The 27,167-nt window shown below is 42.3% G+C and overlaps 1 protein-coding gene across 3 annotated transcripts in view; it reads right to left on the minus strand.

Moving 5' to 3' along the window:
* LOC136871886 (myosin-IIIb) overlaps nucleotides 1-27,167 on the minus strand; it is a 320,961-nt gene that overhangs the window by 251,379 nt on the left and 42,415 nt on the right. Inside the window, exon 1 of one of the 3 annotated variants that reach the window (XM_067145554.2) lies at nucleotides 26,021-26,106. The exons of the other annotated variants lie outside the window; for them this stretch is intronic. Coding sequence (XP_067001655.2) covers nucleotides 26,021-26,049 — 29 coding nt within the window. The 5' untranslated portion in view covers nucleotides 26,050-26,106. Of the gene's footprint in view, nucleotides 1-26,020; nucleotides 26,107-27,167 lie in introns of those variants that run through there. 3 annotated transcript variants of the gene reach the window in all.

Genomic DNA, 27,167 nt, shown 5'->3' on the forward strand with positions numbered 1-27,167 from the left:
AATAATAATAATAATAATAATAATTCTTTTAGTCCCACTAACATCGTCAAGGTGCCAAAAATATGCCCCGCAGTCTTTTTATGAATCGGCAAATGTATCGACACATGACCGAGAAGGGCAGCAGGTAGTTCTCTGAAAAGAAAGAAAAAAAACACAGAAAAAAAGCTACACAGTTTACTGACTTGTATTTCCGAATGTGCTATTGTTGAAAATAATTTTATAACCAGGTGCTTCTCTACACTAGATTCTTGAGAGAAGTACAAGGGCAACTGGGAGGTGAAAATGGGCAGACGATGATCGAGGGATTTGCTACAACTAAAGGAAGAAAGGTGGATCTGACATAGGAATGAATGATAAGGTAAATTTAGGTGTGTTTTGGAATATTGTCCTTTATTGTTTATGCTTGTATGTGTCAATATGTGTGAGTATCTTTGAGTTACTTTGTATTAGCCATGTCTGTATTTAACCATAACGTGCCCGTCCTGGGTAAGAAACTTTACAAGCCGCCACTGATAAGCGTTGAGGAAAAGAGATTCTCTGAGACAGAACAGATCGTTCATCCACAAAATGGACGGGCGACATTCACAATCTCGTGGTTGACTCAAGAAGGAATTCTCTACAATAATGCGATCGATGACAGACTTGCAAATTATAAACGAAATATTTTTGTTTGTATCAACAGCAACTTCTAGACGAAGTGACTACCAAACTGAGATACAAAGCGCTGAAGTTACATACCATAGTAGAGTGACACGGCATACCTGAAGAACATCAGCTGACTTAGCGGTGTTATTTAACACGGTCATGCTTACGCGTCTCGTGTTTCTGCTTGACCTTCCTCAACTCTTAAGTGCTGCCTGTTTGGATGTTTAACTATGTAACTGGTGACTTCAGCAATTAGGTGGGCAATGACCGTTAGTTACATCTCAGCAAACTTAATGCAATGTTGATATTTGGGTGCAGGAAGTCTAAGTTCACGCACTCCATAACGTCACGACAAAAATACAGTAGTTATGTTCTTTGTGAAAATATTCTTCTGACGGATATGTTCTCTCAATCACAAAATGATCAAAGTTTCGTTAATGTTATTTTCTTGTTTACTTCCCGCTAACTACGTTTGACGGTTTTCCGAGACGCCGAGGTACCGGCATGTTGTCCCGCAGGAGTTTTTACGTGCCAGTAAATCTACCGACACGAGGCTGACGTATTCGTACACCTTCAAATACCAGGATTTAATCTACAAAGTTGATGTCAGAAGGCCAGCGCCTCAACCGTCTGACCACTGAGCCCGGCTACCAACGTTTCGCCCCAGTGAAATGACCAAACGAGAGGTGACAATCCTACTGATGAGCCCGATGCCACACTAGAGTGTATTTCGCGACTGAGAAGGCCTACAGAACTTGAATACTTACATAATATACACAATCTCTGAAGTTTTATTTTTCATTTTTATTTTTGCTAGCGTTGTAACGTCGGACCAACTCAGGTCTTTTTGCGACGATGCGACAGGAATGGGCTAGGGCTGGGGAGGAGATGTCCATGATATTAACAGCATTTGCCTGAAATGAAAATGGAATACCACGAAAAAAAAGCATCTTCAGGGTTGCTGGCACTGGGGTTTGAACCTACCTTACCCTGAATGCAAGCACAGGTCTGCGAATCGAACCGAATAGCCAACTCGCTCAGCAAATTAAAATATGGTTTCCTTCTGGGAAAGTTTCCGATATATTTTTGTTATGGTTTTTAAGTTTCTCCTCTTTAAATACGCAACTGTGTTTGGCTGTTTTCCACGAAGACCGAAGATGGAGTGAATTATTACACTGACTGACAGAGCAAATGCAACACCAAGAAGGAGTGGTTCGAAAGGGATGAAAGTTGGGGAAAAAACAGAGACGGCACGGACGAATAATTGATGTTTATTTCAAACCGATATGCAGGTTACACAAAGCGCACGGCATCGACCCAGTAGGATGTAGGACCACCGCGAGCGGCGATGCACGCAGAAACACGTCGAGGTACAGAGTCAATAAGAGTGCGGATGGTGTCCTGAGGGATGGTTCTCCATTCTCTGTCAACCATTTGCCACAGTTGGTCGTCCGTACGAGGCTGGGGCAGAGTTTGCAAACGGCGTCCAATGAGATCCCACACGTGTTCGATTGGTGAGAGATCCGGAGAGTACGCTGGCCACGGAAGCATCTGTACACCTCGTAGAGCCTGTTGGGAGATGCGAGCAGTGTGTGGGCGGGCATTATCCTGCTGAAACAGAGCATTGGGCAGCCCCTGAAGGTACGGGAGTGCCACCGGCCGCAGCACATGCTGCACGTAGCGGTGGGCATTTAACGTGCCTTGAATACGCACTAGAGGTGACGTGGAATCATACGCAATAGTGCCCCAAACCATGATGCCGCGTTGTCTAGCGGTAGGGCGCTCCACAGTTACTGCCGGATTTGACCTTTCTCCACGCCGACGCCACACTCGTCTGCGGTGACTATCACTGACAGAACAGAAGCGTGACTCATCGGAGAACACGATGTTCCGCCATTCCCTCATCCAAGTCGCTCTAGCCCGGCACCATGCCAGGCGTGCACGTCTATGCTGTGGAGTCAATGGTAGTCTTCTGAGCGGACGCCGGGAGTGCAGGCCTCCTTCAACCAATCGACGGGAAATTGTTCTGGTCGATATTGGAACAGCACATGCTGAAGAATGGCGGTTGACGTGGCGTGCGGGGCTGCCACCGCTTGGCGGCGGATGCGCCGATCCTCGCGTGCTGACGTCACTCGGGCTGCGCCTGGACCCCTCGCACGTGCCACATGTCCCTGCGCCAACCATCTTCGCCACAGGCGCTGCACCGTGGACACATCCCTATGGGTATCGGCTGCGATTTGACGAAGCGACCAACCTGCCCTTCTCAGCCCGATCACCATACCCCTCGTAAAGTCGTCTGTCTGCTGGAAATGCCTCCGTTGACGGCGGCCTGGCATTCTTAGCTATACACGTGTCCTGTGGCACACGACAACACGTTCTACAATGACTGTCGGCTGAGAAATCACGGTACGAAGTGGGCCATTCGCGACGCCGTGTCCCATTTATCGTTCGCTACGTGCGCAGCACAGCGGCGCATTTCACATCATGAGCATACCTCAGTGACGTCAGTCTACCCTGCAATTGGCATAAAGTTCTGACCACTCCTTCTTGGTGTTGCATTTGCTCTGTCAGTGTATTAACTAATTTTCTCACTTGCTGTTCTTCTATTGATAGTACATCATGCATAGAAAATGTCTCTCCTCAGGGCAACTTCATATGTTTCTATATGACGAGATTAAGCCATAAAACACTCAAAAAGTTATAAAATAATCGTGAAAAATTGATGATTATTAGTGCACTTGTTTATGTAAAAATAGCAGTCGTAGAGATTCTGAAATTTACTCTGAGTCTTAACCTTCTAAATGTACTTTCTCTAGGGGGAGTTGGCGGCCACGGTTCGAATCCCAGGCAACTCATGTGAGATTCTTGAAATGAAAAGTCGGATCCTTGTGGTTTAGATTCCACATAAAATCTGAATTCACTTGGCTATGATTTTCAAACCCACAGTTTCGTAAAACTGCTCATCATTTTTATTTTCTTATCTCTCTGCACAACTTTTTCCACACTTTAGTAGAATTGCGGCAGCGATTCGGGTTGCATATGTGGACTGACCCAATTTTACAACTGGATGTCCTTCCTGATGCCAACCCTATGTGAAAGGACTTATTTAAACTATTGCGTGTTTCTGTGGTGGTTGTCATTGGGGTGCATTGTGTGTATATGAAGAGGCGAGCTCTGAGACAAAGACAGATTCCCAGTCCTGGAGTCAGAGGAATTAACCAAGCGTGGTTAACCCTGGTGGTGGTGGTGGTGGTGGTGGTGGTGGTGGTGGTGGTGGTGGTGGTGGTGGTTGTTATTGTTTTAAGAGGAAGTACAACTGGGCAACCATCCTGGTCTGCCAGCAATTGAACGTAGGACCCTCTGAACCGAAGGGTACGACACTGATCATTCAGCCAAAACGTCGAACTCCGACAAAGAAAAAATCCACAGCCTGTTGCCAGTCATTCGACCGGGTCAGGAATGGAATGAATGAAGCCCCATCTAGCGTCGAGGATAGGAATTGTGCCGGCTACCGAAGCCTGTCGCACTCTTCTCGGACAATGATTAATGACTGGCAGATGAAACGAAATGATGTTGGAGAGTGTTGCTGGAATGAAAGATGACAGGGAAAACCGGAGTACCCGGAGAAAAATTTGTCCCGCCTCCGCTTTGTCCAGCACAAATATCTCACATGGAGTGATCGGGATTTGAATCACGGAACCCAGCGGTGAGGGGCTGGCGTGCTGCCGCCTGAGCCACGGAGGCTCTTCAGCCGAACTCCGAACATGGCTAAAAATTGGTATGTAATAACTTATGAACTGTACGCAGGAAGATTTTCAAAACGAAATGCCGCACAGCAGTTCTTCCTGCAACACACTGCAAAAGGTAAGCTGACAACCATTGCAACAATGGTGTAGCTTTTCCGTCTGCCACAGCATCAGTTATTATTATTATTATTATTATTATTATTATTATTATTATTATTATTATTATTATTATTATTATTATTATTATTATTATTATTATTATTATTGGTATCGAGTTGAGCCTCTATGAACTACGTGAGTCCATCAACCAGCACCTTCCGATAGAGGTTCTCTCCGTCTTTTGGGTTTTCATTCCGTCTTAAAGCCTTGGTAGCTCTTTACCATCTGAATAAATTTGACCCTGTCATCAATTTTACATTCTCAGACACTCTTCACAGTTTTCACAGTCCTTGAACCACTTCGGCTTTGTTGACTTCAGTTTGCACGTTGCTTTACGTCGCACCGACACAGATAGGTCTTATAGCGACGATGGGACAGGAAAGGGCTAGGAATGGGAAGGAAGCGGCCGTGGCCTTAATTACTGTAAGGTACACCCCCAATATTTGCCTGGTGTGAAAATGGGAAACCACGGAAAACCATCTTCAGGGATGCCGACGGTGGGGTTCGAACTCACTATCTCCCGAACACTGGAAACAGGCAGCACTTAAGCGACTACAGCTATCGAGTTCTGTTGACTTCAGTTTAATGACATTCTTTTTGTTAGCCGGTCATCTCACATCCTGAAAATGTGTCCGTAATAATAATAATAATAATAATAATAATAATAATAATAATAATAATAATAATAATAATAATAATAATAATATGAAAATGAAAACCTACAACCTGTTTTCCAGTCATTGACCGGGTCAGGGATATAATGAATGAATCAGATATAGGCTGTTAGTACGATGGGGTCGCCACTCCCAAAGTGATTTATTAATGACTGATAGATGCTATGAAATGATAATGGAGAGTGTTGCTGGAAGGAAAGATGGCAGGGAAAACCGGAGTACCTGGAGAAAAACCTGTCCCGCCTCCGCTTTGTCCAGCACAAAGCTGACATGGAGTGACCGGGATTTGAACCACGGTATCCAGCGGTGAGAGGCCGACGCTGCCGTCTGCGCCACGGAGGCTCCAATAATAATAATAATAATAATAATAATAATAATAATAATAATAATAATAATAATAATAATAATAATAATACTTCTTCATGCGTAGTGAACGGGTGTGTTTTCATTGCAAAGGCCATACATGTCGGCTAGTCTTTCATCTTCCTCAAAACCCCGTATGAGTGTGATTTTTCTGATTTAATTTCGGTCCAATAGATTTGGTGATCCTAATTCCTTCAGGTCTTTCTCTGACTGTTTGTTCCAATTTGGTCTAATGGTTATATTCTTTAAGATTATGTAAATTCTGTGAATCAGTCCCTTCTTTCTAAGTGCCCCTTGAATGTATTCTTTATATGCGCACTGTGTCTGTATTTTTGGAGATTCTTTTATATATTTCCGCATTTGGTTTATTATTATTATTATTATTATTATTATTATTATTATTATTATTATTCCAGACCTACTTTCCTTCAGCTCTAGTTCTCCTGCCTGTTAGCCCAAGACCTAACGTAACACATCTTTTTACTCGGGTGTTCTAATAAACACGGCTGCCATGACCTAGTTCCCAATTCATTTAGCACTCTTGTATCCTGAGCCGTTCCACTCGAAGGGTTGTGGTCAAGCGCATCGTCCTGGTGGGGTCATGGAGGCAGTGGAACTAGCCCAGTGATGAAGGCCAGCGGCGCCCACCATCGTTCATCAGAGAGGTTGAAGAGAAACTCAGCCACAAGTTTGACTGTCAGAGATCCTGAATTGCTTTATGTAACAACAGCTGTGTTCCCATGATTGCCTGTGGTAAGTCTCTTCCGACCAGGTCCGGGAGATGATATAACATAGCAGCTGCGCGGTGAAGATCCCTAAGATCAAGTTATAACCAAATAAAAACATTTGATACCCGGGCAATTTTGTGTTTTGGCTAGTGACACGTGTTCAGCAGGGGTTTAAGACCCGTAGCGGCGACGAATGGGGGGGGGGGGGGTGAGGGGGGGCAATTGCCCCCCCCACTTTGTGGAGAAAAAAATTGTTCCATTTTAGCCGTCTGAAACTAGGAATATAGGAGCAATTTTTTTATAAAAGCACTTTGTACAAGCCCTGTTTTCTTATCAGCTAATTCTTTACTTTATTTTCGTTAATTATTAGCGGAAATACGCACAAAATGTCGCTCGTCGCGGCTAACTGATTTGCACAGCGCCACAGCAAGTAGTGGGGACTTTGCATATCGTCGTTGCCGGGACAAAACCTCCTATGTGATAATATTTTTGGAGATATACTGACCCGCAGCACACACATTATGAAGAGCGAGAATGCCTTGACAATATTCACACAATATTGCACCTTAGATGACAGAACCTTACTGGCGAAAGTTCTAAGCTAAAATATTTCACATAGGAGGTTTTGTCCCGGCAGCGACGATATGCTGTGAGAAAGGGTACGAGGGGTATAATTTTTTGCCAAGATCATGGGCACTGAGGTATGATTCACCGACTTGCCGCGCACATTCGTCCGTCTAGCAGTCTCTTTACTGTCTATTAGTTTCTTAGTGTATAGGCCTAGTCAAATACTAAATGATTTTTATTGCATAATCACGCCGTAGTTCTATTCAATTGTAATAGATGTATATATTGTTCCTTTGGTGAAATTTTTATTGTATAGTCTATTATTGAATCAGAATCTCAAATTATTGCCACACTTAAGTTGGTAAAACATTTACCTCTCTGTCGAAATTAGCTTAGAGAGCATACATAATTCCCACTTTGTAGGTTTTTTCAGTTTACATGCATACACCACACCGTCCTCCTCCCTCCCTCCCACCCCCCATCCCCCCGCCCGCTATATCCCACTAACCCACGTACTTTTTTTTGTCTGTACAATTTTTGCCCCCCACCCCCCACTTTTAATTCCCAATCGCCGCTACTGTTTAAGACCAACTGATAAAGTTATTATAACACTATATTCAGCGGGAAAATTTATTTGAGTGATTGTTCATGATGAAAAAAAGAAAGAACAAATCGGGGTTAGGCGTGGATAATTCTGTGTGGTGTGGCGATCTGTTTCTACCTTAATTTATTCAGATACTGGCTTAACGCAAGTTAAACGCTTATGGAGGACAGCTCTATCATGACACACAGTTTCTGCAACGATATTCGCACAAATATAAGACCGAGACAAGCTAGTACGTGACTGGTCGCGCATTCGACCACAGAATATAAATTAAAGCGATTTTTCATGGATGTTCGCAACTCTTTCGTTGTAAACTTGAAATGTCCACACAGAATGCCCGTAGTATAATGGAGCAAATTCAGACGTATTCGCGTTGAAAGAAAAAATGTATTTAAAAAAAATCAAATTTTGGGCTCAGCATAAGAACGCAGCCGTATAATTTATCAAATGCGACAACCTATACGTTTCGTGATTTAAAAAATTTCAGGAATTTCCTAATATTTATCCCCCGTCCCCCAAAAATCAAGATGGCGGCACAATCTGCCAGACGAGCTAGAAAATTGAAAATTGGCAAAATTATAGCTTTTGGCCTCTGACCGATGGAAAAATTCCAAGATGTTCAAATTTTTCACTTTTTGCCCCTCAAAGATATCGAAATATGGAAGCAATTTTAATGACTGTGCACACATTCCTTTAGGGCTATTTGTTGGCTAAACGGTAAGTCGTATCACAAAACGGATGGCACAGTCTCCGTTCAATTTGGAGTGATCTACAACTTCGGTCCTATGACTTTTTGTCGTATCTCTCTCCCTTATACGTTATATTTGGCCGTATTTCTGGATTGTTCGTAAATTTGTTGATTTTTACACTATATTTCATTGTTTGACTTATATGAAAGATAGGGTCATCAAGTTTGAGGTGCGCACATTGGCACGGTCGATGACCATACGTGGACCAAATTTCTTGAGTTTAGCTTATACGTAAGAATTCAAAAATAACGTAAAGCGTTAAAAATGTACCCAAATTTCATCCTATTCAAATTTTCGAACTCCATCTACCCCCTAAATATGGGAGATACGAAGAAATGGTTTAGAAACAAACATATAGAAGGATAAATGGGCCGTCCGATGACGCAAACTGTTTGTTAATATCATGTGCCGTTTAGGAGTAGTGAATCTCGAAGTGGAGGTCTGCCCTTTAAACGTGCTCATGCTTATTCGTCATCTTGGATAACGCCAAGAGACATGCAAATTAAAAAATCTTATTCACTTCATGTACAGTAATTTACTTCGATATCCCTATACAATGTACAGTACCGTAGCGAAGCACGTGTACATTTGCTAGTAAATAAATAGAGGTTCGGATGAGAACCACACTTATCTTAGAGCTTAGTTCCTGTGCTTATGGAGCGTTATACACCTTAAAAATTTTCATTTTTATTTCTGACGTGTTAACGTCATTTAAAACATGCACATCGACTCTTATCAATCAGCCTTACGAAAACTAGGATCATTTATTCTTCTTATTTGTTTACAAGATGCTTTACGTCACACCGACACAGATAGGTCTTATGGCGACGATGGGATAGGGAAGGCCTAGGAGTTGGAAGGAAGCGGCCATGGCCTTAATTCAGCTATAGCTCTAGCATTTGCCTGGTGTGAAAATGGGAAACCACGGGAAACCATCTTCAGGCCTGCCGACAGTGGGATTCGAACCCACTATCTCCCGGATGCAAGCTCACAGCCGCGCGCTTCTAACCGCACGGCCAACTCGCCCGGTGATAGGTTTTATGGCGACGAGGAAGACTTCTCCAATATTGGAGATTTTCTTCTGAAGACGCGGAGCAAAATTCTCTGCGAAACTTCAAGAATTTTGCTGTGTTTTCTCGACATGGCAAATGCCAAAAGTTTGTTATCATGTCTAATATTGATGCACTCGGAAGCCAATAGTTACATTCAGTGCATATTTCAGTACCTGCATCGGATGGAATATAAGTATTTTTTCTTATATTCACGCGCTTTAATACATATTATATAAAAAGAGAATTAACTAGTGATAGATACATAGAACCCATCAAGGACCTCAGCCAGACAAGAATACTGCTGTATAGCTAGACGGTCTGCATTATTGGAGTGTCGATTTCCTCAGCCGTATTTTTTGGCCTCTTTTTTTTTTTCTACAGATCAGATTGCAGCTCATTTAACCTCACGAGACTGGATGTACACCGTTCCAACTCTCCAGTTCTTTCTCCAAGTCATGAGTAGAGACAATATATATAATTTTTTTCAATTTACCATACGTCGCACCGACACATAGGTCTTATGGCGACATGGGATAGGCAAAAGCTAGGGAAGGACGCGGCTGTGGCCTTAATTAAGGTACAGTCCGAGCATTTGCCTGGTGTGAAAATGGGAAACCACGGAAAACCAACTTCAGGGCTGCCGACAGTGGGGTTCGAACCAAATAGAATAGTTCCGGATCGTCTGGAGCCGAGGAAAGAATAATCATTTATTGCGATTCATATACTATTATTTTGATGCACGCATACTTTTCTTGTTACACTACTACCTTAAATATTACACTTACACCTATTTACACCCAATATCTAAATTGTAGTCTTTTAAAAATAGTAATTTTTGTCCTAGACAATAACAGTGTTCAAACCCACTATTTCCCGAATGCAAACTCACAGCTGCACGACCCTAACCGCACGGCCGACTCGCTTGGTACCCTTTATATTACATTAGTTTTGTATAGAGATTACAACAATGGGTAGTTGAAATAATTTACAAGAATGCAAATATGACAGACGTAAGTAAAACTCATCATTGTTACCAACTTGAATAACCATTCATCAAAATAAACAGCATTCCAAAGAAAGCTGCAGTGAATGAGATTCGCCTACCTGAGTACATTATTCTTGAAACTTACAATGTAAACCCACATCAACTAGGTTATTAAATGCCTTACTTGAATATACATTAAATGTTAAATTAAATTTTATTCTACCTACTTAATAAATCCTAATAGCCCTATAATCCTATAAGTCAAGAGAATATTAAGCAATTATATTCTGAAATGTTCTGTACCGGTAGTGACTTTAATAATATTACGATAAATCAATAAATCAACTCGTCGCAGATCACGAAAAAATGTTGCCAACATACGAGTTACAAGTTAACTGCAAGACACCGTATCGCAAGAAGGGTGTCTTCTTCGAAGGGATGGTAGTGGAGAATGCGACCCAACAGTTACGAAATAACTATAAACAAGAAGTGACGAGGAAACAACTTCAGGAGACACCACTTCAGGCAGGGTGATTTCGAACCGATAAGTAAAGATTCCAAAGCATTTAAGATACAATTGTCAGCATATTATGAGCTTGAATGGACATCTGAACTGAGAAGGGTAGTTGGTGAACAACTGTTCTTACCACAGTTTGCTCCACTTGCAATCTTTAAAGTTCATTACGCAGTTCTTTCCGTTGTCTCCCAAGATTAATCCTCAACTCGTTGGAGGTACTCTTTCTTTGTCTGTATGGGTGACCTCACAATTTTGCATTTCTATTCTGAAATGATTAGTTTCTCACCGCTGGGTTCCGTGGTTCAAATCCCGGTCACTCCATGTGAGATTTGTGCTGGACAAAGAGGAGGCGGGACAGAATTTTCTCTGGGTACTTCGGGTTTCCCTGGCATCTTTCATTCCAGCAACACTCTACACTATCATTTCATTTCATCTGTCAGTCATTAATCATTGCCCCAGAGGAGTGCGACAGGCTTCGGCAGCCGGCACAATTCGTATCCTCGCCGCAAGATGGGGGCTTCATTCATTCCATCCCTGACCCGGTCATCGACTGGAAAACAGGTTGTAGGTTTTCATTCTGGAATGATTAGTTACAGGAAAACACAGGGGAGTGAAAGGTAAGTGGTGTGTCACCAGTCCTGGCTACAAATAGGGGAAAGTCTGTACCAATTGTGAGGTGACCGACAAGCGAGAAGCCGCTAAACTATCCGTGAAAAAGATGACGGCTTCCTTTGGTAAATTGTGTTTACAATAGCGTCATCCGGCCCTTTCTAACGTCAAATCACTTTCTGTAGTTCTTCAAATAAGAGCAAAGATAAGGTCAGAAGAAAATATCGGCTTTATTGATTATAACAACAGCCTGTGAATGTTTACTTATGAATATCGCCTAAACCAAGTATCAACATAACACTGATGCGCTGTCCGACTCGTTGGCTGAACGGTCAGCGTACTGGCCGTCGGTTGAGAGGGTCCCGGGTTCTATTCCCGGCCGGGTCGTGGATTTTTACCTTAATTGGTTAATTTCAATGGCACGGGGGCTAGGTGTATGTGTTGTCTTCATCATCATTTCATCCTCATCACGACGCGCAGATCGCCTACGGGAGTCAAATAGAAAGTCCTGCACCTGGCGAGCCGAACTCGTCCTGGGATATCCCGGCACTAAAAGCCATACATGTCATTACTGATGCGCTAATCTGAAAATTTAATTCATTTCTTTGCTTCTACGTAAGAAATGATGCCATAACTGTGAGGTTTTATTGAACATTAAATTTCTGAATTCAACACTTTAAAATATAACACAGACTACAAATGGAACAAGGACAATCTCTTGAAACTTGTACTACTGAGCTCGATAGCTGCAGTCGCTTAAGTGCGGTCAGTATCCAGTATTCGGGAGATAGTAGGTTCGAACCCCACTGTCGGCAGCCCTGAAGATGGTTTTCCGTGGTTTCCCATTTTCACACCAGGCAAATGCTGGGGCTGTACCTTAATTAAGGCCACGGCCGCTTCCTTCCCACTCCTAGCCCTTCCCTGTCCCATCGTCGCCATAAGACCTATTATTTTTCGTGTGCATGCAAACTTATTAATTTGTTGGTAAGTTTTTCACTATTTGCTTTATCATCATCATCATCATCATCTGTTTACCCTCCAGGTTCGGTTTTTCCCTCGGACTCAGCGAGGGATCCCACCTCTACCGCCTCAAGGGCAGTGTCCTGGAGCTTCAGACTTTTGGTCGGGGGATACAACTGGGGAGAATGGCCAGTACCTCGCCCAGGCGGCCTCACCTGCTATGCTGAACAGGGGCCTTGCGGGGGATGGGGAAGATTGGAAGGGATAGACAAGGAAGAGGGAAGGAAGCGGCCGTGGCCTTAAGTTAGGTACCATCCTTGCATTTGCATGGAGGAGAAGTGGGAAACCACGGAAAACCACTTCCAGGATGGCTGAGGTGGGAATCGAACCCACCTCTACTCAGTTGACCTCCCGAGGCTGAGTGGACCCCGTTCCAGCCCTCGTACCACTTTTCAAATTTCGTGGCAGAGCCGGGAATCGAACCCGGACCTCCGGGGGTGGCAGCTAAGCACGCTAACCACTACACCACAGAGGCGGTCACTATTTGCTTTATAACGACCGTATTGTCACTGTGTGTTTTAAGAATCAGTGTAACTGCACAAATGTGGACATTTGGGGGTTGTGTTACCACTGTTTTTGTTGTTGTTGTAAAAGTTCTTGACGATCGTTCTTGATATCTTCTCTCAATTTCTTTCGCATCTTTATTAAACTTTGCTCCCTGTTCTTCACTTGAAGAATCCATATTCTCAGCGGAAAAACTCAAGATGCGAGTGTAAAACATCACCTTTCAGACTCATATTGCATCCAAGTTCCTTCAATGCATGTAGCATTTTCCCCACACGTTTGTAATCTAATTGTAAGACTTCTTGTTGCAAAAACACCTTGCCATACCTAGCTCCTCCTCTTTTTTCTTCTTCTTCTTCTTCTTCTTCCACCGCTTTTCCCACATTTGTGAGGTCGTAGGCGCGAACTGTGTCGTACATGTGGATTTGACCCTGTTTTAGGCCGGATGCCCTTCCTGACGCCAACTCTACATGGAGGGATGTTATTACTATTGCGTGTTTCTGTGGTGGCTGGTTGTGTAGTGTGTTGTGTGAATATGAAGAGGAAAGTGTTGGGCCAATTACAAACCCCCAGTCCCCGGGCCAGAAGAATTAATCAGACGTGATAAAAATCCCCGACCCGGTCGGGAATCGAACCCTGGACTCTCCGAACCGAAGGCCTCAGCGCTGACCATTCAGCCAATGAGAACAAGAATGACCGGTATGTTCTAGAAAATCTGTAAGACTTTCAGAAACATTATCGGTACTGTCTATCAAGGAAATAATTTAAAATGTTAATATTCGAAATGAGCCGCCTCTGTGGTGTAGTGGTTAGCGTGATTAGCTGCCACCCCCGGAGGTCCGGGTTCGATTCCCGGCTCTGCCACGAAATTTGAAAAGTGGTACGAGGGCTGGAACGGGGTCCACTCAGCCTCGGGAGGTCAACTGAGTAGAGGTGGGTTCGATTCCCACCTCAGCCATCCTGGAAGTGGTTTTCCGTGGTTTCCCCACTTCTCCTCCAGGCGAATGCCGGGATGGTACCTAACTTAAGGCCACGGCCGCTTCCTTCCCTCTTCCTTGCCTATCCCTTCCAATCTTCCCATCTCTCCACAAGGCCCTTGTTCAGCATAGCAGGTGAGTCCGCCTGGGCGAGGTACTGGTCATACTCCCCAGTTGTATCCTCGACCAAGAGTCTGAAACTCCAGGACACTGCCCTTGAGGCGGTAGAAGTGGGATCCCTCGCTAAGTCCGAGGGAAAAACCGAACCTGGAGGGTAAACAGATGATGATGATGATGATGATGATGATGATGATGATGATGAATATTCGAAATAATTTTTATTTAATATATAGTATATAAATCTCAGTATCAGTCGGTTTGTGCTAAGAATATTTCCTTTGTTTTGAATGTAGGGTGATGTCAGTGCTCTGAAATGATCTAAATTTCCAAGGCAATGAATGCATCACAGACTTTAATAATAATCATAATAATACGTTATTAAACCCCTTTCAGTGGACAATATTTAAAAGACGCAAAAATGATGGAATTTTGCCCTGAAATTGAGTTTACCAATGTGCCAGTAAATCTACTGTATGGCTGTAATTTTACAGAGCTTAAAATAGGTCGTTGGCCCCTAACAGGGCACAGAAGTCCTACAGTAATTATAATTAGGTGTGGAAAGCTATACTTGCATTAATGAAACTGTTACTAAGCTGCGAAAGAAATGCTGGTATTGTAAAAGCCTTGTTCACGTCACAAACTTCGTCCTTTCTTGGCACTATATAGAACTCTCCCAGTCATACTGCATTATCAAGCGCTATATAACCAATGCACAAGCGGAAAAATTTTCCTTGTCGGTCCTGCATTAGTTATAGTAGCAGACAGGAGGCACGAATGGAGATACGTATCTTTATTTTGCTGACCATCTCGGGTAGTAATGACTTGAACCGAAGGACCAAGGACAGATATATGTAATTTCTCTGATTTCCTCCCAAAGAGGTTGGTCATCATGACACACACTAGTTGTAACTGCTGAGATTAGAAGATATTTGAATGACAGACCTGTTCCAGTTCCACTTTTCTTCACTGGGTCATACCGAGTCTAGCTGATTGCGTTCTAGTGCCAGATTCCGACGACGAGACAAAGTTTTACCCCAAGCTAGATAGATTGAAAAAAAAGCTTGAAATGGAGTTCTTGGAAAACAGAATTGCGGCTTATGACATAGCAACTATTATCACGTATTCCTAACTTATCTCTGTTAGAAGGGAATATGTCCGCCTCTGTGGTGTAGTGGTTAGTGTGATTAGCTGCCACCCCCAGAGGCCCGGGTTCGATTTCCGGCTCTGGCACGAAATTTGAAAAGTGGTACGAGGGCTGGAACGGGGTTCATTCAGCCTCGGGAGGTCAACTGAGTAGAGGGGGGTTCGATTCCCTCCTCAGCCATCCTGGAAGTGGTTTTCCGTGGTTTTCCACTTCTCCTCCAGGCAAATGCCGGGATGGTACCTAACTTAAGGCCACGGCCGCTTTCTTCCCTCTTCCTTGTCTACCCCTTTCAAACTTCCCAACCCCCCACAAGGCCCCTGTTCAGCATAGCAGGTGAGGCAGCCTGGGCGAGGTACTGGTCATCTCCCCAGTTGTATCCCCAGACCTTGAGTCTGAAGCTCCAGGACACTGCCCTTGAGGCGGTAGAGGTGGTATCCCTCGCTGAGTCCGAGGGAAAAACCGACCCTGGAGGGAAAACAGATTACGAACGAACGAAGAAGGGAATATACAGTACAAAATATAAAGTTAAGATTGTACTCGTTACCTATGTAACAACAATATTGATTTTAAGGCCAAATTACTTGCTTGCTTAATGGAGAAATCAGGCCACAGGATACACAAATTAATTATGGTATTAAATTTCCTACCTAATAGAGAAACTCGGCTGTTGCAAGTAATTGTTGTAGCTGACCACACGTCACCTCGTAATTTGGAGTACTTCGGGCCGAGCAGTGGTCGTTTTGGTAGGCCAAGGCCCTTCACGGGCTATTGCGCCAAGGGTTTTTATTTTTTGTTTTTATAAATACCAGTTTTTCACTCAATACGTAAATCAAATGTTATTTTTCATTATATCGGCATCCCATCAAGCTAGCACCCCGGCTCAGCCGTGCCCTAAGATGTAGCTAAACAAAGGAACTAGGTCGTGTTTTGTGAAGTTTTTCTGTAAAAGGATAGATAGACATATGCGTCTCCCTTCCAGAAAATCGTAGAGGTGGCGACTCAAGGGACTTCGTTATGGAAATCCTGTCACTTACCCAAAATAAATTTCACGTCTTTTCTGATCCCCAAACCTTTCGAAGATTAAGCCTGGGCTGTGTCAGTAAGTCTGAAGAGTTAAATCTTACCTCGAGCTCTCTTTGCAGATTGTTAAGTTCCATTCTCTCACACACTCAGATGCCATCACAAGAGAAGAAAGTGAACGCTACTTCACTTAAACATAACCACAAATGACAAAAATGGAGCAACTACAGAAAAAATATACGTTCCACAATGTCAACTGTCACTTTCTCTGTGGTTAAGGGAATGGAATTTCTGCGAACACTACTCAGCGACTCAGCACTCCACCGTTTGGCCTTATGTGAAAACAAAACTGTATGTTAGGGTGACGACAATGAAAACAGACGGACTATTCAATGATGTAGTCCTTGTCGTGTTCCCCGTAAGGAAAGCCTACTGACACTTCACCTTACTAGGTATTAAAACTGCATTCAGAAAATTGCATTGCTTGTATGGCAATGCTACATACGTATGACTGTCGATCCTTTTATAATTTATGAGTATTTAGAACAAGGTTTTGCTTTGATATTCTGTTAAATATTAGGAACTTTGCGAGTGACACTGAGTAACTGAGACGTTTTACAATGTTGAGAGATAAAATATGTTTATCTGGCAGTAGCCTTAACCGTTTGCTTGAAGGCTCCAGTTCGATTCTCAGCACGTTAAAGGATTTTAGGCATGTTTTGAGTCAGTCTCATGATGTCAACTTAAGAACTGTCTAGTATAGGAAGAAAACCAAGCAATACTGTGGAGAAAATGGTAACATTGACCATGTAACAAGCGTCTGTAAGACATTTGACTAGACAGCAATCGGCAATCGTCTAGGTTGACTGAGGACTCTTTAAGAGTTTGTATTAGCCGCAGGTTAAGTCGAGTTTAGTTTTAGTTAGAATTTGTTTAGATCTAAATACTGTACACATCTTCATGAAGATTCGAATAATTATTCCCAGCAATTTGCAACTATTTGTAGTTATTCTTGCTTTCTGCAAGTGGCTAATGACCTTTGAAATATGGTGCATGGACTGGATATGTGTGTGTGTAACAGGTGACTAACGGTAGATCATCCGATCAACAAATATATTTACATTCCATGCAAGCTCATAGCGTACAATGTGGTTCCCGCAGGAAGTTCTTCTTCGACGGGGCTGAGTAGTTCAGACGGAAGAGCACTGGCCTTCTGAGCTCAAGATGACGGGTTCGATCCCGTTTCTGCACGGTAGTATTTGAAGATGCTAAAATACTCTTGTGGGAAAAGATTAAAACACATCGGCGTCTCCGAAAACCACAAAGTAGTTAGCGGGACGTCCGGCTTCTTGGCTAAATGGTTAGCGAGCTGGCCTTTGGTTACGGGGGTCCCGGGGTCGATTCCCGGCAGGGTTGGGAATTTTAACCATAATTGGTTAATTCCGCTGGTAAGGGGCTGGGTGTATGTGTCATCTTCATCATCGTTGCATTCTCATCACGACGCGCAGGTCGCCTACAGGAGTCAAATCAAAAGGCCTGCATCTGGCGAGCCGAACTTGTCCTCGGACACTCCCGGCAGTATAAGCCATACGCCACTTCATTTCAGTTAGCGGGACGTAAAAACAATAGCATTATTTATTAGCACAAGAATCCTAATCACGTAATTTCAAGTTTCTCTTTGGAGTAGCAAGGTTCAACTAAATGAAAGCAGAAATACTTTTGGCAAATACAGGCTATTAGGAAAAGGCGACTGGCCCAAAGTCGAAAATGAAAGTTGTACAGGAGCGGCTGATGCAAGACATTCACATAATCCAAAATCTTATATGGAAGCGACAAAAGGAGACTGGGGGCTTCCTGCAGGAAGAAGTGTACGGAGTACGAGTCAGTGAAGGAAGTAGCATGTAGATTAGATATAAGAGTGCTGTTTATACAATCCTCCTCCTTGAATAAGAGATGTAAGGACATTTCTGATTAAAGGGACGATTACATCGTCACACGACAAGTGCAGATGTTACGGACGTTGGAAGAAGTTGAATGGAAAGATAGGATGTGCTGTCATCCTCACGACTAAATATCATTCGTAAATCTGTCAATATACTGCGTCACGTTTAGTGAAAAAGTTTCTTCTTCTTCTTCTTCTTCTTCTTGTACCATATCTTCATTGGGTGTCGGGTGCCATCAGGGCGATCTGGTTCTTGTTTTCAGTAACTCGTAAAAGAGTGGGGCAATGAACCCAATCCATTCTCGTAGATTCCGTAGCCAAGATATTCTCCCTCTTCCCCTACTTCTCCTTCCTTCAATTTTACCTTGTAAGATAAGCTGAAGGAATCTACATTTATCATCTCTAATGATATGGCCAAAATACTCAAATGTCTTCTTTTTTGATATTGTACGTGACCTCTAGTTCTTTATTCAGGCGTTGGTGTACTTCATTGTAACGTATTCTGTCAACCCATGATATTTTGAGCTTGCGTCGGTAACACCAGATCTCAAAGTATTGAAGTTTTTTTTTTCTTTTTTTGGTGATATTCCCTGTTTGGGTCCAAGTCTCGGCGCCATAAAGTAAGACAGAAAATACATCACCGAAGTAAACGGAGATTGAGATTTTAAAGTCCCTGTTATAGCGAAGTTTGCTCATTCTCTTGAATGCAGTCCTTGCCTGTTCAGTCCGGGACCTACTTTCAACAGCATTATTCCAGCTGCTGAAATACTTAAAGCATTGGACATGCGCCAGCTATTGTCAAGTTAACAAGTTGAAGACATGTTTGCTTATGACCATTACTTTCGTCTCTTTCGTGTTTAAACGGCTATGTTCTTGGTAGACTTAGCAGTAGCATCTTAGAAGTGACTGTACTTTGAAGACGACGGCTATAAAAAATATTGATCGGAGGTAGATGATTTCAAATTAATTACTCTTGTGCTCTAAGCATGTAGAGAATTTACTTGTGCTGTAACTTTTTTTTTTTTTTTTGCTAGTTGTTTTACGTCGCACCGACACAGATAGGTCTTACGGCGACGATGGGACAGGAAAGGGCTAGGAGTGGGAAGGAATCGGCCGTGGCCTTAATTAAGGTACAGCCCCAGCATTTGCCTGGTGTGAAAATGGGAAACCACAGAAAACCATTTTCAGGGCTGCCGACAGTGGGGTTCGAACCTATTATCTCCCGAATACTGGATACTGGCCGCACTTAAGCGACTGCAGCTATCGAGCTCGGTGTGCTGTAACTAGGCTAGTGTTGATGAATTTTCGTTATAAACACTTTTGTCTTTCAGTGGAAATAACTGAGTGCCTCCATAAATCTAAATTTGAAATCCAAATTGACATTTAAAAATATTGCAATTCCAGCTCCTTGGCTGAATGTTCAGCGAACTGGCCTTCGCTTGAGAGGGCGTGGGGTTCAGTTTCCGACCGGACCGGAAATTTTAACTGCGTATGTTTAATTCCTCTGTTTTGGGGACTGGATATTTATGTTCGCCTTAATACGCTAATACCTATCTGTGTCGGTGCGACGTAAAGCAACTAGCAAAAATAAATAAATAAATAAATAAATAAATAAATAAATAAATAAATAAATAAATAAATAAATAAATAAATAAATAAATAAATAAATAAATAAATAAATAAATAAATAAATAAATAAATAAATAAATAAATTATAATACACCGCATTACCAACCACCACAGAAACACGCAGTTGTGAATACGTTCCTGAGCCTGGGGTCGGCGTCAGGAGACGCATCTGGCCGCAAAACTGGACCAAATCTACCTCGACCCCTATAAAATGGGGCAAAAAAAAAAAAAAGGAAAAAGAAGGATGATCCGAGATTTATTACACGTAATAGTCCCTTTAGCTGCGACTAACTGCTACTGCAACTTGAAATTCCACGTAATAACTAAGAAGTAGGCTTATATACAAAATTAATGAAATATCACCGAGAGCTTCTCTAATCCTTCTATTTTGAAGTAATTAAGAACAGAGACTAATCAGGTCTTCTACGTTCTCTCTCTTTTTTTCTTTACGTCGCACCGACACAGATAGGTCTTATAGTGACGATGGGACAGGAAAGGCCTAGGAATGGAAAGGAAGTGGTCGTGGCCTTAATTAAGGTACAGCGCCGAGCATTTTCCTGGTGTGAAAATGGGAAACCACGGAAAACCATCTTCAAGGCTGCCGACAGTGGGGTTCGAACCCACTATCTCCCGAATACTGGATACTGGCCGCACTTAAGCGACTGCAGCTATCGAGCTCGGTCGAATCAAATACAATTCTGCTTCACTATTTGTAAAAATTGTCCTTCCGGTATGGTTACAAACTTGTCTTCGAAGCCTAAAAATACCAGTTGTCACACGCTTAATTATTCGACATTTGTGAACTGTTCTTTGGAATGCTCTTGTAGCATAATAACGTTGATTCGTTGTAGATACTGCCGTACTGGGTGCCGTTTGCTTTTCGATTTTAGGACCAATTACGTGTAAAAGATTCCTTACAGTTTCCTTTGACAACCTAAAACGGCACTTAAACATCATCATAATCTTCCACGGGATTGGACCCGTTTCTAAAAACTCTCGCCCTTGGAAGCATTTACAGAAAGTTCAGCATAACGTCTTTATCAGATGAAGTAGTCTGTAATGCAGTACTAAGCAGTAACTACGATGCGCGGATGAATAATAATAAATATACGATATATATACATACGGTAATACTCAAGTACACTACAAAGGTGTAGCTGTACCTAAATCTGATGTAGAGACATTCCTTCATACACTCAATGTTAGCAAATTGTGTATGAAGTGAAATCTAAGGAAGCATTGTATATTTATACGAGGGCAATCACATCTCTAACTGGATGCGACAATGAACCATTAGCACTATCTATTCTTCTTGAAACTCTATTTAGAGCTTATGGGACAGTTAGCGTCTAATGTACCTATAAACTCGTTCTTGCAACCCGCCCTAAGTACTAGTAGCCTACTCTCACAAATATACAGGGCCTCTTTTCTAAATCCAGACCGAACGCACGGTGTTTGCACTCTGGGCTACGGCAGCTGCAGTATGGGATGTGCACGTATAGTTCAAGACCTTACAAGCATGAGTCGCCAGTCTAAATCTCGGCTGATAACACAGAGACAGTTATCATTGCAACGCCGTATTTTCGAATGTAAAAGTTCTGTTTTCATCTTAATGGTCGTGTGAACAGTCATAACTCTCGCTATTGGTGTGCAGAAAATCCTAATGATGTTTATGAAGTCCCTCATTATGATAGGACGATTGGTGTTTGGTGTGCTGTTAGTGTAAGACGAATAATTGGGCGTATTTTTTCGAGACGATGGTAGATGCAGAGATGTACCAATATGGCATTTTCACTCTGTTCTCCCATCAGTTAACGGAAGAAGAAAAAACGCGTGGGTGGCTTCAACAAGATTCAGCCCTTCCTCATACAGCAGAAGATTTATTTTTTACAGTCTCGGAAGTTTTTGCTGGTCTATTTCCACCTCGTTTTCCAGGTCTAACAGTATGTGATTTTAACTTGTGGGGTAAACTGAAAGAAAAAGTTTATCGAACAAATCCTCACCCATTGGAGGAACTGAAAGAAAACATAACGAATTAAATCAAAAACATTACAGTGTCAGAACTCATTCGCGTCAGCTAGAATGTGGTTACCAGATACAATGCCTGTATAACTCAAACACCGTGCGCTCGGTCTGGGTTTATAAAAGAGACGCTGTATGTGGTTCAGACTTCGGTCAAACAGCGCGCTAGCTTGCCACTCTACTCCAGCTCGGCGATCTCCATGCGGCCACTTGGAAGCGAGCTGCAAGAACACAATACATGTCTCTGCTTACAATACCATTATACATGAAATTAATTAAAAACTCACAGTCTCCAAGAACACCGCGCACAGAGGGCAGGTAGACACCTACTAACTGCACTGTAAGAAGCACTTAACTTACCTGTAAAGAAAGAAAAACATACATCAGAGATACAATAACAGATTAATCTGGTTTCTGTTTTTTTTTATTTTTAAGAATATGTAATTTATGTATGGCAAATACTGGTAAGAAAGAAAAAATCATGGTCATCACCTGTGCTGCTATCACCATGGTCAGAAACCCCATTAAAGGGAAGTCACACTTTAAATCATTACCTTGCTCAATGAAAAGAATGGGATCCAGATGTAGAAATCAAAACCAGAATAGGCACTGCAAGATAAGTGCTTCTGAAATTAAAAAAATTAAAAAAAAAGAATCTTGCGTGCAGACTAGGATTGGAACTGGTGGAGTTAGTCTCAAGCTACACAATTGACTAGAGAATCTTCCATGTCTTCCCAACTGCAACGCTTAGCAAATGCCAGGATAGTACTGGTACATAGTAAAAGCAAAGCAAAGTCATCTCCGTACAGACCATGAAGGCCCTTGGAGGGGTGAAAGGTAAAGGCTTCCACTATCCGTATCCTCGGCACTTAATGGGGTAGAGTGGTTAGCTCTACGCCCGGCCGCCTTTTCCCCCAGGAATTAACCTGGTACTCATTTTTGGTGTAGGCTGAGTGAACCTGACGACTTCCTGACGGGGATTCGAACCCACGTCCTTCCGGGCGAACCGAGCACGCCTTTACCGCCTCGGCCAGGCAGCTCCTACTGGTACACAGTATAGACTGTAAATCACCGTCCGCAGCTACCTCCAATTAATTAAAATTAAAAATACAGTACGTTGAGTATAGTAATCGACAGGGACTTCCGACGAATGAACCAAAGACCATGTTTATTTATTTATTTAATCTGTTTACCCTCCAGGGTTGGCTTTTCCCTCTGACTCAGCGAGGGATCCTACCTCTACCGCCTGAAGGACAGTGTCCTGGAGTTTCAGACTATGGGTCGGGGATACAACTGGGGAGGATGACCAGTGCCTCGCCCAGGTGGCCTCACCTGCTATGCTGAACAGGGGCCTTGGTGGGGGATGGGAACATTGGAAGGGATAGACAAGGAAGAGGGAAGGAAGCGGCCGTGGCCTTAAGTTAGGCACCATCTCGGCATTTGCCTGGAGGAGAAGTGGGAAACCACGGAAAACCACTTCCAGGATGGCTGAGGTAGAAATCGAACCCACCTCTACTCAGTTGACTTCCCGAGGCTGAGTGAACCCCGTTCCCGCCCTCGCACCACTTTTCAAATTTCGTGGCAGAGCCGAGAATCGAACCCGGACCTTCGGGGGTGGCAGCTAATCGCACTAACCAATACACCACTACACCACAGAGGTGGACTGTTTATTTATTTATTTATTTATTTATTTATTTATTTATTTATTTATTTATTTATTTATTTATTTATTTATTTATTTATATTTCAACGATCCCATGAGCCAATGTTTGTATTAGGACAGTACATTAACGAGCTGGCACAGTTAAAATATTATAGCAAAAATGATTAATTTATAATACAGAACTGATAAAAATTTATAAAATTTTAAATCTAAAATACAACATTTCTCAAGGATACAATGGCTGTTTGAAAGTTTATATAAACAGAACCATATAGCTCGAAATGAAACCTGATAATAAGTTCATTTAAATAGACTAAATACAAGAACATTAAATTTTATCCATAAATGTTTCTTAATATTTCTTTTCAATTTATTGAAATTCTGACATGCTTTCATCAAGTCTGGAATGGAATTAAATACTATTATAGCCCTATACAATACACCACTAGTTCCATACTTCACTATATTCATTCTAGGGACATATAAATTTCCAGACTGTCGTGCTGAACGATCATGAATAGATGAATTACTGATGAATTTGAGTTTTATTTTTCCCCGAGCCAAACTATGTTTGATGACAAACAGCCTCGAGAAGCCGGTAAAGTGAAAGGAGAATCAATAGAATACTATGAATTTTGGGCGGAAGGTGTTCCTTTCGTAGCGGACAGGATAAAGAGATCAGGAGAACAACGGCTATTGTTTGGAAGAAATACGAATCACATAGCTTCGTTCTTAAGAATTATTATCCACCACTTTACATGAAGAGGGAAGTAATGGACATTTGTGTTCTGTCTGTTCTCACCTACGGTGCTGAGGCATGGTTCGCATCGAAGAAACACGTCAACCAAATTCTAGTTTGTAAGCTAAAGATGGAAAGAAGCTTACTGAATGTTCTTTCTGGAGGATCGTCTCTGTAATGTCAAAGTATGAAGCTGGACTGAAGGATGTGCAAAGGGAGATCTAGTCCAAGAAAGGAAGCTGGGCAGTCCCATGTAGCAAGATCTAATCCCCAGAAATGGAAAAGGGCAGTAATAGAGTGGTATACAAGAGGTGGACAGCAGAGAAGAGGACGTCTATTGTCTACGTCAGGGATGGCGAACACGTGCCACTAGGTGACACCCGAACACGACTTCTGTCACACGTCAGACAACATACTAACATATTTTAATTTTTTAACATGTAATAAACAGGTCGAAAATCTGATGATGATGATGATGAAACTCACGCGGAACAATAGTATTACTGACCAAGGGACTGCGTCTATAGCATAATAATGAATCGATGATGTTTGCAGTCTAAAGGGGTCCAAAATCAAAGTCATCGAACCCTCATAATGGCACTTATCGCTAGGAAAGTAAAACCATGGTATTTGTCATGTTGCGGTACAAATCAAAAGTAGCGTACAATCGCGGTATTCCACACATTATGCTACTACTCACAGGTAATGAAATTCGCACATGTAATACAGACCTATGGTGTTTCGCACATTGCAGCGCCATTTACAGGCAACGCAAACCAATGGTGTTCATCACGTAAGTGTACTAACCACAGGGACTCGCGCTGCCCTGTGGTGTTCCTCATATAGTGGATAATAATCATAGGTAAGCCAGAACCATGGTGTCGCTCATATAGTGCTACTAATCACAGGTATTGTAGAAGTCAACAACGCACTCTTCTGGCAGCTAATCACAAACCTATTTTGGTACCTAACATAGTGGTACTACGGGCAAGGAAAAGCGACCCATGGTGTTCCCCGCGTGGTGGTACTGATCACAAGTAGTTTCATGGTTCTAATATAATCATCCCTTGGTTGCCCCTTTTAGTCGCCTCTTACGATATGCAGGGGATACCGTAGGTATATTCTTCGTCTGCGTCCCCCACCCACAGGGGGTGGTCGAAAATCTAACAACACAGCATGTTTAACACTACGCTTTAATAAAGAAGTACCGTATGTCTCAATTGTATGGCCATAGGCCTATTTTTTTTACAATTTTATTATGTAGAGCAAACATTTACCTTATTCTTAAAATTTAACTGTTTTTTAAAATGTTATTTTCAGTGATGTTTGAGAAATAAAACCATGAAACGTTCAGTCTAATAGATTTCCTGTATATGTAATGAAATCTAATATGAATGAAGTCAAAGGAGGAGTTTCATGATGATTTCAAAGGAAATTAACCGATGGCACACTAGAGAGTGAGAAGTAATAAACAAGATCTTAAGCGACGCATTAGTCGGTAAAGGTTTACCATCCCTGATCTACTGTAGATGGTCCGATATAGTGAGACAAACGTGGGTCCACTGCAGATGAGGACTGCTCGAAACAGAAGAACTTGGAAGATGATAGGGAAGGTCTGCTCCGAAAGGGATTGATTAGACCCTGATTGATGATGGTTTGTTAATGACGATGATGATGATGATGATGATGCTCCAGCACAAATCGATAAAGTTACTTGTTCCATGCTTTATTTTCTTGTTTTATTATGTTCTCTGTCTTCGTTTTACTCTCTGTTAAAACAAAAAGACTAATCTTAGCAGTCATCTCCTATTCCCATGTAATAAAAAGTGCTGAATTACATACCTGCATATAGGCCTAGTGTGTGGTATCATTTATAATTGGTGACCCCGACGTGATCCGGTAGTGACTTGATTGGCATTAAACGAACTGAAATGGAAGAAACTCACCATCAGTTGACTACGTCAAGAAATCGAGACCAGACAACTAACGAAGCAAAAATTACACGTATATCAGTGAAAATTCCACCAGTTTGGCATAAGAAAATTAAGGTATGATTTTTAAAAATTGAAACACAATTTGAAAATGTTGGAATAACACGCGGAACAGCAACATTTAACCACATTAAAAGTTCATTAGAGCCTGAAGTTGCAGCATTAATTTCAGATTTCCTAATCCGGCCTGTCTCTGTTCACAGACTTAAAACAGAGATTGATTCGGGAGTTCGAAGAATCAGAAGGTCGAAAAGTAACAACATTATTGACTGAACTGAACAGAAAATGCGCACACTGGCAGGTTCACAGGTTAAGGATGACTTCCTTAAAACAATTCTCATCCAACGACTGCCGGTCACAACCTTTCGATCTTAGCTAGTAGCAGGGATGATCTCGATACATTGGCAGGTAGGGCCGATAAAACTGCCGATTTTTCAGCTTCAGTTTGTACACAAAGCACACAACCACCAACACTCAGGAAAGCAGATAACCCATCAGGATCGAGTGTCGATCGCCTTTCGTGATTAGAGGCTCAGATTGCCGAACTGACCACATCAATTAATAAGATGAAGTCAAGATCTCGATCTTCTTCTCGCTCTTCACGGAGCAGATCAATCACACCAAGAGGTGAATATCGTGCAAGTATGGCTCAGTGTTTTAACCCTAGTGGATCTCTTTGCTGGTACCCTTTATACCGTTACAGGGCAAAACAAAAGTGTATAAACCCATGCGCATAACGGCCACCTAGGCCTCAAAACCCTGATGCTGCTTTCAACTAAAACATCCTACGCTCTCAGCTGCAAATGATGTGGACTATTTCACGCCGCCTATTTTTCTATAATAACTGCAGTAGTTATAAGTTTCTAGTTGATTCAGGTGCTGACATTTCTGTAATACCGCCTACAAATAAATGCTATCGAAGGCCTATATCATACACTTTATGCTGCAAATGAAACAATCATTAACGTTTATGGCGAGCAACTTCTTCAACCTAACCT

Source organism: Anabrus simplex, chromosome 4 (genome assembly GCF_040414725.1).
Source record: "Anabrus simplex isolate iqAnaSimp1 chromosome 4, ASM4041472v1, whole genome shotgun sequence".
In the NCBI taxonomy this organism is placed as follows: domain Eukaryota; kingdom Metazoa; phylum Arthropoda; class Insecta; order Orthoptera; family Tettigoniidae; genus Anabrus; species Anabrus simplex.